This window comes from Phascolarctos cinereus, unplaced genomic scaffold (genome assembly GCF_003287225.1).
Source record: "Phascolarctos cinereus isolate Bilbo 61053 unplaced genomic scaffold, phaCin_HiC Scaffold_4;HRSCAF=312, whole genome shotgun sequence".
Classification (NCBI taxonomy): Eukaryota; Metazoa; Chordata; class Mammalia; order Diprotodontia; family Phascolarctidae; genus Phascolarctos; species Phascolarctos cinereus.
In genome coordinates, this window is record NW_027555847.1 from 9,401,726 (window position 1) to 9,414,732 (window position 13,007).

Consider the following 13,007-nt stretch of genomic DNA (forward strand, 5'->3'; position numbering starts at 1 on the left):
TTTTAGTCTAGGAAAACCTGTGATAACATGGTACTTGATAATGCATTTTGGAAACATTTTCACTTTCTAGTGTATGAATTTTTAAAAATTCTGTTTTAAAAAGAAAATATATTGGTCTAGTGGTGACTGCATTCTCAAATTCAGTAACAATAACATAGAGTCTGGCAAAGGCTTTGAGCATAGGCCTGCGGCTGGATTTATTGTGTATTTATGTTGTCCAAGAATTAACCTAGCTAAGTTTGAATGGGTAGATCTGGGGATGTACTACTGGGGATGAATGTTTTGGGGCCAAACTCTGGAAATCTCCTGGCATGGTATAGGGTTGATCTCAGTTCATGGAGAGAGTGCCCATGTAGGTGCAGTGAATGGTTCTTTGAAATACTGCAGTTAGCATCAAAGCAAACCGTTCTGGCCCAATACCAGAGGAATCGGATATTTAGAGGAGGCACCATCCTGGGAACAGAAGTTACCTGTGCTGCTTTCAAAACTACTCTGGTTAATAGCCAAGAGACCTAACAAGTAACTTCCAGGACCTGGAAATGAGTTATTGCATTACTGTAGACTTGAATTTACTTTGTCTGCCACCAGAGCATACAGGAAGCAGTGCTAGCTGACTAAATGAAAAAGCTTGCAGAGACATTTATTGTATTCACGTGTGCTAAAGCAGAAGGAGGAGGGCGCAGCAGGCAAAAAGAGATGAACGTTGCTTCCTTTTGCTGTGGAAGTGCTGAGAGTGGGGCAGCCTGCCAGAGATACAGGCCACAGGCCACAGGATGGGCTGTGGACCCCGCTCCTGGTGGAGAGAATGCCAGTGGCTCAGGAGAAGCCAGACTCGAGATTGTTCGAGAGCCAGAAGACGGCCGGGGCAGTCCCTTCGTTCTGTGCTCTCTCGTTTCTGCGGTGTTGGGGTGTCTGAACAACACCGGGACAGCTGTTGATTTGTTCTCAGCAGGGCCTTTTTGTCTTCAGAAGCTTGTGTAACCTGAGTGCTTGATTTGGTTGTTAAAATTTTTATTATGAGTTTAACAGTCATCAAACCTGAATGCTTCAATGTAGAAAGAATAAAAAAGATTGTGTATGAAACCATGAACTGTTGCATGAGTTTTAATGAATTAGCTTAAATTTGACACACTAGTCATTCTGGTTGTACCCCCTTCTGTGTGATAAAAAAAACCAACCAAACGGTTTTATTGATGGTATGTCACTACTCCCTGTTGACTGTTCCCCCCACCGTTGCCCGAGGGAGGAGGCTTGTTTTCCCGGCACTCCTTGGGAGTTTAGACTGGCTGCTGTCCCCCTGAGAGCCTGGCAGTCTTTTAAAATTGTTCTTCTTTGTATCACCGTGGTTGTCGTGTAAGATTACTCTCCTGTTCTGCACATTTCCCTCCATTATTGGTTTATACAGATCTTTCCCATTTTCTCCATGATGTTTGTAATTCCTTATGACATCATAATATTCCATTACATTCACATACCAGTTTGTTTAGTCGTTTCCCAATCGAGGCTTAAACTACTGTCTTTCCAGTTCTTTGCTCAGAGGGAGTCTTAACCATCACATTTACGTAGGAGAATTTCTCCCCTTTTGTTGAATTTGGGCCACTTGCCTTGAATCAGTTTATTTTAGGTGTTCAAACATCTTGTTTTTTTTTTCTCCAACCTATTAATTTGCTGCCATTTTTGAAAAACATTCGTCTGTCTGTCGATCTATCTATTGATTGGTCTTCCACCTGTCTGTCTCTCTGTCTCTCTTACTCTCTGTCTCTCCCCTTCCCTTTCTCCCTCTCCCATCCCCCCACCCCCAACCCGCTTTCCCCAGAAGCTTGGTGCTGTAAAACACTTGGAAACAGCATTTTTTGTCAGGTCGCACCTAGAACTGATCGTCACACTCAGTCATTGCAGAGATGGAACAGCTCCCTCTGGACAAGGCTCAGGTCCCTCCATCAGGTTACCATGGGGCCGGATGCTTTTCACAAATGGGCCATGCTAACCGGTCACTGAGGTCCTTCCAGACTCCGTTTCTGTGATTCTGCTGTGTCTTCTCCTGTTCCAGTGTCAGGAAGGCATAGCTTGTTTTATGCAGTAGCTGTGTCCTGAGAAGTGGGACCAAAAATCAAGTTGTGTTCCCACCAATTTGTGGCATGATTTTAGAAACATTCATTTCTTCATTTCCTAGGTACTTTCTGAAGTTAGACCTTTATAGTTTTTACTCTTTTCTAGGCCCTCATCATAGTAGTTAAAAAGCATTCTGAAACACATCCTTTTGTAAAAGGAAAGAATCCCCTTTTTTGGTGGTGGTGGTGGTGGGGTGACTTGGTTTCCTTGTTGGGGCCAGGCTAGCAGCACACAGATCACTCATGGCCCAATCCCGCTTCATCTCCTTGCCTGGGCTGGCTTGGCCCTCGGGGGGCAGCATGTTGGCCTCACCTCACAGGGGCTCACCACAGCGGGCACACCTCAGCCTCGGCAGCTCAAGCACCCAGCTGGTAACACAGATCACAAGAGGGAAGGGAGAAGACAAGCATTTATTCAGTGCCTGCTCTGTGCCAGGTACTGTGCTAAGTGCTTTTACAAACATAATCTGAAACTGAGGCAGACAGAAATGAAGTGACTTGCCCAGGGTCACTGAGCTAGTTAAGTGTCTGAGGCTGCATTTGAAGCCAGGGCTTCCTGACACCAGGCCTGGTGCTCTGAGCCCTGGCGCTTCTGGCTGCGTCAGGGTCAAGGGAAGCACCTCTACTCCCTTGCACCCTTGGCCTTGGTGCAGATCTGGAGCTTGTGGGGGGTCCAGCCTCCATGATGCATCTCCTTTAGGAGCCTACAGAGCCTGTCTGTCCTCCTGTACCCTCTGTCACCCAGAGCTTGAGTGGCCTGACCTGGCTGAGGAAGCGGTGGCCTGGACCTGAGGACAGACAGGGAACCAAGCTGTCAGGAGGTCATCACGCAATCCACACCCCACCTTACTGTGAAAGTCATCTTTTCTTTCTTGAACCGTACTTGGGAGGAGCAGAGCAGCCCTACTGTAGGCCAGGTGATGCCAGTAGGGACGAGTGGGCATAAGAAAATCTCAGCCTAAAGTAGAAATTTTGATTATATAATTTAATTATATAAAAAAAATATATGTATATATGTTATGTATTATAAAGTATATATGCTATGGTGGTATAGTATACAATATGTATATGAAATACATTGAATATATAAATTATGTAATTGATTATATAATTTAATTATATAATTTTGCACAGGCAAAACCAATGCTATTAAAATTGGAAGGGAAACAGGTAACTGGGGGAAAAAAATCTTTCAGCAAGTTTTTCTGAAAGAGATTTCAGATCCAAGATATAGAGGACATCCCAAAGTCTTAGCACAGTTTTAAGCTTTGATTGCTTAAGATTATTCCAATCTTGGAATGTCCTGTATGAGGAACTGATTCAAATTTACAAGGAGGAAAACCAGTCCCCCACTGATAAATGACCAAAGGGTATAAACAGGTAGTTTAAAAGTAAGAAATATAAACTGTCAACAGACTTAGCAAAACAATGAGAAATGCAGGTTAAAGCAGTTGGAGGTTTTCCTCTCACACCCCTCAGATTGGCAAAGGTGACAGACAAGGAGTGTGAGTGATGAAAATGAGCACATTAATGCGCTGCTGGTGGAGCTGTTGGGGCCTTGGTCCTGCCCTTCTGGAAGGTCATACTGAACTGTGCATGTGTCCTTTGCTTTGAGGCCTTTAACCCAAAGAAATGAAAGAAAGAGGAAAAGGACTGGACAGTTTGAAAGAAAACTAGGAACACCCATATGTGCAGATGCGCAGTGAAAGTAGCAGAGCTGGGAGAATTGTGTATAGAACCCCAGTATTTCTAAGAAAAACAACTTTGAAATGCTTGAGAAGTCAGGTCCAGAGGGTCAGAGATGAAAGGTGCTGCTCCCTTGCTCCAGGCAGGACTTCACAGTGTTAGGGTTCCAAGGGCTCTATCCTTGGATGTAGCCAGTGTAGAAGTTTGTTTTGCCTGACTGCGTGCATTCGTTTAGAGGGCTTGCTTTTTCTTTTTGTTCAGTTGGGGGAGGATTAGGGTTAGAGAGACAATTTTAAAAGACTCTCAGATTCCTTAGCCCTTTATAAGGCCTGCTTCCTAACCCTCTCTCCAGGTGTAAGGCAGTGGGAGGGTTAGTGGTATATGAAGAAGGTACCTGTTCTCTGGACAATGTTCCTTTGATGTGTTTCACCTGGAAGGCCCTTGCAGGTGCTTTCTTCACCCTCCTTCCTGATTCTAGTGGCTGGGACCTTCTCGAAAGATGCTTTTATCTGAGCTTTCTGGGTGAAGAAGGCTCTTTCCCAGCCAGCCTCTAGAGAGCAATCTCCTAAGCTTTTGATGTTCTTCAGATGACCACTTAACACACTGGAGTTTTTGGTGGGGCTTTCTTCTGAAAGTCTGGGCTTATTTGCTCTCTTCTCACCGTCCTGCTCGGTTTTCCTAAAGCAAATTCTCTGACTGTCTGTGCCCTTCTGGTGAAGCTTAGCTCCCAGTGGGCATCTGAGCTTGGTCTGCCCAGAAGCCCCTGGCCCCTTTCTCCTGCTGCTGTCTTCTCTTACAAGGGTCTTCAGCAGCTGGCATGTTGGATTCCCTCTTCCTCTCTCTCTTTTGGACTTTTCTATCACTGAGGAAACTTTTGATGGGCCCCGTTCATTTGCAGAGCACAGTTGATAGCCAGGTCCTTATGCCAGTGAATGTTCACCCCTTTGGAGGGGTGCCTCAAGGTTCTGGCTCTTTACTTACTAGAAGGTACTAAGAAGACCAGAAAGGGAGGAGCAGTGCAGGGGAGGGACTAGGTTTGAAGAGGTTTAAATTGGAGGCATTTAGGTGGTATGGTGATTAAAGCCTGGGGAATCACAAAGACCAGAGTTCAGATTCTGCCTCAGACTCTCAAGAGCTGTGTAGGCCTGGCAAGTCACAGAAGGTCTCTTTGTGTCAGGCTCCTCACCTGTAAACTGAGGCCCTTGGACTTGGTGGTCTATAAGGTCCATTCCACCTCTAAATCTGGCATCGTCTGGTTCTGACTGCCAGACATAGTCCTAGAGGCAGTAGAGAGCCATGGAGTTTGTTGGGTAGGTAAAGCTAGGGCTAATTCAGTTAAATTCAATAAAGGTTGTGAAAGATGGTGCACCTTCATTATTTGTACATTTTATTTTCTGAGAGTTGTCAGAGAACCTCTGAGAAGAAAGTTCTTCAGAGAAAAGTACTTGGGGAGAAGCCCCAGCACTTGTGGGGCATCTGAGAGGAGCAGAGTGTCCTGAAGTCAGGTGGCCAGCCAGCTAATTCCCATTGGATGCGTAGGAGGCTTTTGGTCTTGAAGGCCAGGAGCGCAAGGACAAGAGTGGTGCAGATGAGGAGGCCTGAATGCACTCCCATCTGCCCTCCTGGCTGAGGTCCCAGATCATCCTCGTGACCCCCCTTTCTGTAGGCTGTGCCTCTGCAGTCCGGAGAAGTGGTTCTGATTGGTGGCTCTAGAAAGGCTGCGCGGCCCGAGGCCCTCACCCATTCTTGGAATATTGGAGTAGCTTGATGTATTCATCCATAACTGGAACAAAAGAAAGTGCATGACAGGGTCACACTGTAATTAAGACATCTCCGGAGATGGGGGGCAAGCTCTTCCAGATGATCTTGACATGGGCATTCTACTGCTCAGGTTCATCTTTGTCAGCATTTTTACCCCCAAAGCATCGTGGGCTTTTTCTTTGGATAATGGGCTCAGATTTTGAAAAAGAGTGAGGGTCCCAAGGGGGTTCTCATCCTCTATAAGGAAGGAATGGTGAAGGAAGGCTCTTTCCTTTTGGCTTCAAGAATTCAAATGAAAGACATTCTAATTCTCCCCTTGAATTACAGCAAGTTTAGTGGCATTCCATGCAGTATATATCACTTTGTGAAGGATGCTGAGAAAATTCAGAGGCAGTTGTAAAACTAGATTGTAGAAGCCTATTTATGGCATTGTTGTTACATACTCCAGAGAAGCAAGTGGTCCAGATGGATTTTAAATAAATGATTTGTGTAGCCTGGAAAGTAGAAGGCGATATACCATTTTGGCTAAATTCAAATCAACATGGTATAGCCTGATTTCTTTCAGGAAAATCTCCCATATGATACAAGTCGGTACAAAGTACTTAGTGGCATTTCTGGCAGAAATTTGATAAACTCTGATAGGAAGTACGTCTATTTGTCATCCCCCCAAAGCGACTTTTCTTTTAAATGTGAAAACTCAGCATCCTTAGTACAAATAATATAAAATTTACTTTAAAATGGCGTTCTAGAGTCCTATAGGGGAGTTTGAAGGGCTTCTGTTTAATTAAAAGTGCTATCTCTACACTTAGTAAAAATCCATGGTAGTTGAGAAATTGATTTTTTTTTTTTTGGTTAAAGGAAAGCTGTGAGTTTCCTTGTATGGGGTAAATGTCACTCTGTTCATATCTTAGCTTAGCTGCAAGTCAGGACTTGTACTATTCCACCAGGTTGTCATAGAAACGCAGCTAACTGTCATTTCAACGCAAGCTACTGATGGTTTTATTTGTAGGTTTGCAAGATTATTAAAATTTAACAAAAATTATTGATTTACTTTTTATTAACACTGGGTTGTGTTTACCTTAGTTCAAGCTGCATGAAAGCTTTCTTTTATTTTATTTTTTTTTTAAATTAAAGTGAAATTCAAGTATATTAAATCCCCTTGGTGTTTTGCTATTTTTCCTTAAAATGTTATCTAGACTCTACAGCATTAGAAGCTCAGTGAAATGGATTTTTATAAATCCTTTTCGTTTTTCTTTGTTTATAGGAAGGGAAAAAAAGCAAAAAAAAAATCACTTTTAACTTAACATAAAAGATACCTGTCAGAAAAACATGAAATGCTGCATCAGGTGCCTAATCTTAAAGTTTTCATTTTATTTCTGTTCCTGAAGCCTGACAAGAATGCTTCAGTGCACTGAGTTTGGAAAGTATATGTTTTCTTATATGTATGTGGGAGAGAAATGACTTCCTTTTTAACTCATGAATAAGGCAGGCTAAACTTATTTACAGTAACTTTATCTAATGGGCCGTGGATGTGGATGAGGGCTTTTATGCAAAATAGGCAAGAGACTTGAATTAACTCTTCACATTGGCTGCACATTGTCTGTCCAGGCTTCAGCAACATGTGGCATTTGATTACATAAAAGAACTGCCAGAAATTCAATTTTTATTTAACACATTTCAGAATGCCTGAGTCATCCATGCAACATTAAATGTAAATTTTATAATGTTGCTGTATTCATTGCCTGCAAAAGACAAACAGAAATTGTTTATTCTGTTGTTTTGAAAAACATTTTTGCCTCTTCAGGGAATAGTTAATTAGTTGATTAATGTAAAAATTGACATTATCACCTTTTGACTTGTGAGGAAAAGGTTTGCTAGAAGATTGCTTTAAAGGCACCTTTTTTTGATACGGAAGATAATTATGTCATTGGCTGTTGACAACTGAGTTTTTGTTTCTTTTTATCACTCTCAGGAAATCACTTGTAGGTGGTAGAATATGGAAGCTCTGGCCTTTTAGAGAGTAGGCGCTAGGTGAATATATGCAGATTTGGGGGTTGAAAGATGGTGACCTGCTTCTGCATTATACAAAGATGAAGAAACCGAGGCTTGGGTCAGTACCTGCCTAGGGTTGTATTGTTGGGACTTGAACCTGATCTCTCCTGATTCTAAGTCCAGCACTCTCAAATATGGAAGCCATTTTCATTATTACTTGTGTCAATTAGTGGTCAGTCAATAAACGTTTATTAAGTGCCTGCTACGTGCCAGACCAAAAGACAGAGCTTACTCTTGAGGAGCTCACAATCTAAGGTGGGAGATAACATGCAAACAGCTGTGTACAAACAGGCTGTATACATTGGATAAACTAGAAATAGCAGAGCAAGGTACTAGGAAGTCATGGGAAGGCTTAGGAAAGGCTTCTTATGGAAGGCAGGATTTTAGCTGGGACTTGAGGGAAGTCAGGAGGTGGATAGGAGGAGGGAGGGCATCCCAGGCATAGGGGACAGGCAGAAAAAATGCCCAGACTCAGGAGAGGGAGGGGATGTGTTGGAAATAGTGAGGAGGCTAGAGTGACTGGATCACAGGGCACATAATGGGAGGAGGGAGACTGGAAAAGTGGGCAGGGGGCTTCGAACGCTAACCAGAGGATGACGTATGTGATCCTGGAGGTGAGAGGGAGCCACTGGAGTTTATGGAGTAGGGGGCACCATGGTTGGACCTGCACTCGAGGGCAGCGGAATGGATTGGAGAGGAGATACCTGAGGCAGGCAGACCCCCCAGCAGGCTGCTGCCATAATCTGGGCATGAGGTGATGAGGGCCTGCGCCAGGCTGTGGCAGTGTCAGAGCAGAGAAGGGGGCGTATGTGAGGCATGTTAATGGAGGTCAAATCCACAGGCTTTGACGAAAGGTCAGCCCTGTGGGGTGAGAGAGAGTGAGGGGTGGGAGGTGACACCTAGCTCGAGAGCCTGCATGCCTGGGAGGATGGTAAGACTCTCGTTACTAACAGGGAAGTTAGGAAGAGGGCAGGGTTGGGGGGGAACAGTGAGCTCAGTTTGGTCCATGTTAAGTTGAAGATGTCTATAGGAATCCAGTTCAGGGTGTCCAGTGGACGTTTGGAGATGTGAGGTTGGAGGCGCACAGAGCCGTAGGAGCTCAGGAGATCACCAAGTGAAATAGTATAGGAGGAGAAGGGACGAGGGACAGCGCAGTGCTCTGTGGGACATCCAGGGTTATGGTCATCTGGAGAGAAGAGGATGCCCAGTAGTGTCATGGTCTGCAGACGTCCGAAAAGGCCAGTGCACGTGGCAGTGAAGACATCTTGAGTGGTGTCAGGGCCATTTTGGTTGGATGGTGAGGTGGGAAGCAGGCCAGAGAGCTGAAGAGAGTGAGGAAAAGGAAGGTGGAGGCCCTGTGACTGTAGAGCTTTCTCCTAGGAGGCTAGTCACGAGAGGGAGGAGAGATGCGGGGGAAGATAGCCGGGGGTAGGGTTGATCTTTCCAGGATGTGAGAGACATGGCTGTGTTTGTAAGCTACTAGCCAGCTGACAGGAAGAGACTGAAAGTAAGCGAGAAAGTGGGTGAAATCTGCCGGAGGGAGGTGGAGGCCCGGGGACCACTTGTGTATGTAGAGGGGTTAGCCTTAGCGAGGAGAAGGGCCTTTTCCTCATCTGGGGCTGGGGACAGGAGAAGAGATGGGGAGAAAAGGGAGCTCTGCTTTTTTCAGTAAGATTTGAGGCAAGGTTCTCCATCAGCTAACCAGGCAGAAAGCAGAGGTTCCATAGTTCAGAGATGCACATTGGTCAGAACACTTTGACTCTTTTGACTTGGGATTCTCCAGCTTCAGAGATTTGCATATTTTTTTAAAAAGAATTGAGACTGAAGTGGAATACATTGCATATTGCACTGGTTCTTCCATATTTCACCTTAGGTTTGCTTTTGGACTGTCACGTAACCTAATTTCTAAAATTACCAGTATTTTTAACTGTCTGTTTTTATGTCAAATAGACTCACACAAATCCATGCTGCTTTGAACTAGTTGTGAGCTGGATATGTGGACATCCAAAGGCATCCTTATCCTCCAGGGTTGCTGCATTACTCTGTCCTGTGCTGTTTTTTTAGTTCCTGCCCCAGTTGCTGGCTCCTGCTACCTGGAATTTCCTGGTGATGGGATTCCCGTTCCTCGAGGCCTTCTCAGCCCATTTGCTTACCTTTTGTCCCCAGGAGAGGCTGGCCAGAGGACATTGTGATCCATGGTGGCTGGAGCTGTGAGCTGCTGTTGTGTGGCCACAGGATGGAGCACTCCAAAAAGCGTCTTTTTTCCTGGTCCATGATTTCAGTGATGTGGTGATGTCCTGGTGAGGAAAACCCTCTAGCAGATCAGATCAGTAACTGGTTGGCAACTTCTGGCATCGTCTTCTGGCTGTGAACAGGACACTGGGAAGTCCCTTGGTCTTGATGCCTCAGAGGAGACTAGAATCCGTCTTGACTCTGAGGCGTGGTTTCCATGCAGTTCACTAGGCTGATCGCGAAAAATCAGCAAAACCCATGTGTGCCACATGACCTGTCTGTCACCTGATCCATCATCGGTCTTGGAGTGTCTTCTGTTGTTGGGCTGGCCTGGCCTCTTTTTGTCCTAAGTTTAAATGATGCCAGCAATGTACTTCTGCCGTGGGGCAACCTCTTCCCCTTGCGAGCTCCTTTCAAAGATGGGCTCACGAGCTGCAGCCTCTGTGCCTCCTCTCCAGAATCCCCCTCAGCTGCTAGATGCTCTCCTTTCTCTGAAGAACCTTATCTTTACTTTGGACATGTTCTGCATTTTGCTTCTATGTTGTGCACTCTCATCCTCCTTCCACGACATCCACAGCAGACTGGAAGCCCCTTGAGGGCAGGGGCGGTTTTATTTTTGTCAGGGCCCAGCATAGTGCCTGGCATCTAGTGGGTGTTCAGTGTTTTTTAAATTCCATAGTAGTATCCACCCTATTAGTTTAGGTTTGATCAAGAGAAGCTGCCCGTGTTGCTACATTAATCACAAATGTGTGTTTCTCTGGGTGTGTATGCACATACACATGCACACATCTCCATAGATGTGCCTATTTGGCTTTCTCAAAGCTGCCGGCCTTCCATGTGCTTTCAAAGCGCTCACTGTCTGTGCTCCTGTTTCTGCAGCATGCCTTTGATTTCTTCTGTATTTTAAAATGCTCTGGTGTCGTTGCTCATTCAGTCAATAAGCATTTGTTAAATATATTTCTGTTGGATGTTATTATTTTTGTTGTATATTTAAAACTTGCTATTGCAAGTTGTACATAATAGATTTGCACTTTCATGTGCAATCATCCTTTTTTCTTTTATTATACAGTGTTTTGGAAATGCTTGTTTTATTCCATAAATTAAAAGTAAAATAAATTTTAAAAAATAAACTTGGAAAGGATTTGTGTTCATTCCTGTTCTGGTGAGCTTTGCTTGGGCCCCCAAGCCAAAGGGGCATCTGGAAGTGACTCCTCAGGGAAGGAGCTGCCTGATTTTTTTCAGATCCTTTGCTTTCTCACATGTAAAATAGGACCGAAAGAGCTGTCCTGCCAGCTTCGTGGGGTTGCATTGAACCTTAAGTGAGATGAGCTTGGGTGGTGAATGGCTTTTGAGGCGAGGAGAGAGGGCATCGGGGGCTGCCAGTGACACTCATCTCTGAAATCGAAGGCTTTGTCTCAGCCTGGAGTTGAAGCTGTACACTGAGATCTTGGGTTTTCTGTGCATTTGCCCCTTTCCATTTGGAGCTGTAAGTTCTATCTAATTTAGGAAACATTTATTAAGTCCCAACATAGTGCTAGGGACTAGGTTAAGTGTTGGGGATATGAATCCCCAAGTTAAACAGTCCCTGCCCTCAAGGAGCTTCCATTCATTCAGTTGGAGGGATCCTCAGATGAAGAAATCTAAGACAGATTGTGAAGGAAGAGAACACTTACTAGGGGCCAGAGACCAGGCAAGACACTATGGACATGCGAGGTCGTGTCTGGTCCATGAAACAGGCCTGAGTAGGCACATCATAGAGACATCCGTCACCTGCCATGTTGGTGCATTTATTATTTTTTAATGGATAATTTTGTTTAATAAACTTTTTCTCCCCTATCCATTCTTTACCTTGTTGCAGGCTGTTCAGTGTCCTGTCACATTATGATTTTTTGATGTGAACATATATAGCAGATTGACATAGTGGGATGTGGGTGTCTGTGCAGGCAGAGCCCCTGTGAGATGGCTCCCTTTTTGTGTGTCCTCCATGGTGTGGACTTGGCTCCTTCAAGGTTACTCACGGTCGAGATGTGATGGTGGCTGTTTTGTCTCTTTCTTTCATAGGAAGAAGAAAGTGAAGAGGAGCCCAAACTGAGATATGAACGACTTTCCAATGGGGTGACTGAAATTCTACAGAAAGATGCCGCCAGCTGTATGACGGTGCATGAGAAGGTATCAGTCTCTCCTGCAGCCTGATGGCATCAGCTCTTGGGATTTCTTGTGCAGGATCTCCCCCACTTCTCCACACATTGGGTCTTGGGGCATAATCCCAGGAAGTCTGCTGAATGATGATAGCTGTGAATGGCTTATTAGCTTATTGTTATGATGATTTTTGCCTTATCAAGATAGTGTTTGCTTTCCAAAGTAGAGGGGTCAATCAAACAGTCATCTAGGAATTGAAAAGCCCTGTAGCTAAGTGGGTGGAGTTGCTTTAGATACTGACTGTGACTAAAAAAGTGATTGAGGCACTCTGGGGCCCCAGCATCCCTCTGTGACCATAAATGGGAGATCTGCCTTGGTGAAGGAAGTTGCCACACTGGGCATTCCTTAAACTGGTGAAATCACAGATCCAAACACACACACACACACACACACACACGCACACTCTCTCTCTCTCTCTCTCTCTCTCTCTCTCTCTCTCTCTCTCTCTCTCTCTCTCTTTCTCTCTTTCTCTCTCTCCAGTCATTACCTAAGAAAGGGTTGGAAAATAACACCTATTGAGTGTTCAGCTGAGACAGAGCACTGCTAAACAGGCTTGTGTAGTCTGGTAAACGTGCCAGATTGTTGGTTTGGAGATGACAAAGCAATTGAGCCGACTGAATCACTCGACCAGTTTAATTAAGAACGTATGCCCAGCCCTCTCAGAGATCTCTGATTTCATGAGTCTGGGGATCAAGTTGGGGCCACGCCTCGACAGTGAGAGTCCCACCACTAATGAAATTGGAGATCTTTGACAGTGTCTGATAGATGTCAGTATTAGCAGTGATAAACTCAGTCTGGATCTCTTCATTTAAAAACAAAATGTGTCCCTTGAACTGGGCATCATTCACAGTTATTATTTACTTGTCCATAGCAGAGTCACTCAGAATAAACTTCATTATATCAAAGAATGGTATAGAGCAGGAGGTTGGCGAACCTGAGAGCCGTAGCCCACCACCTGGTCTGGTA

At 44.8% G+C, this 13,007-nt stretch overlaps 1 protein-coding gene across 2 annotated transcripts in view; it reads left to right on the top strand.

The window, feature by feature from the left end:
• Positions 1-13,007, top strand: part of VPS41 (VPS41 subunit of HOPS complex) — a 183,511-nt gene that overhangs the window by 28,286 nt on the left and 142,218 nt on the right. For both annotated transcript variants that reach the window (XM_020964498.2, XM_078152047.1), the window contains exon 3: positions 11,904-12,011. In XM_020964498.2, the coding sequence (XP_020820157.1) occupies positions 11,904-12,011 (108 nt within the window). The remainder of the gene's footprint in view (positions 1-11,903; positions 12,012-13,007) is intronic.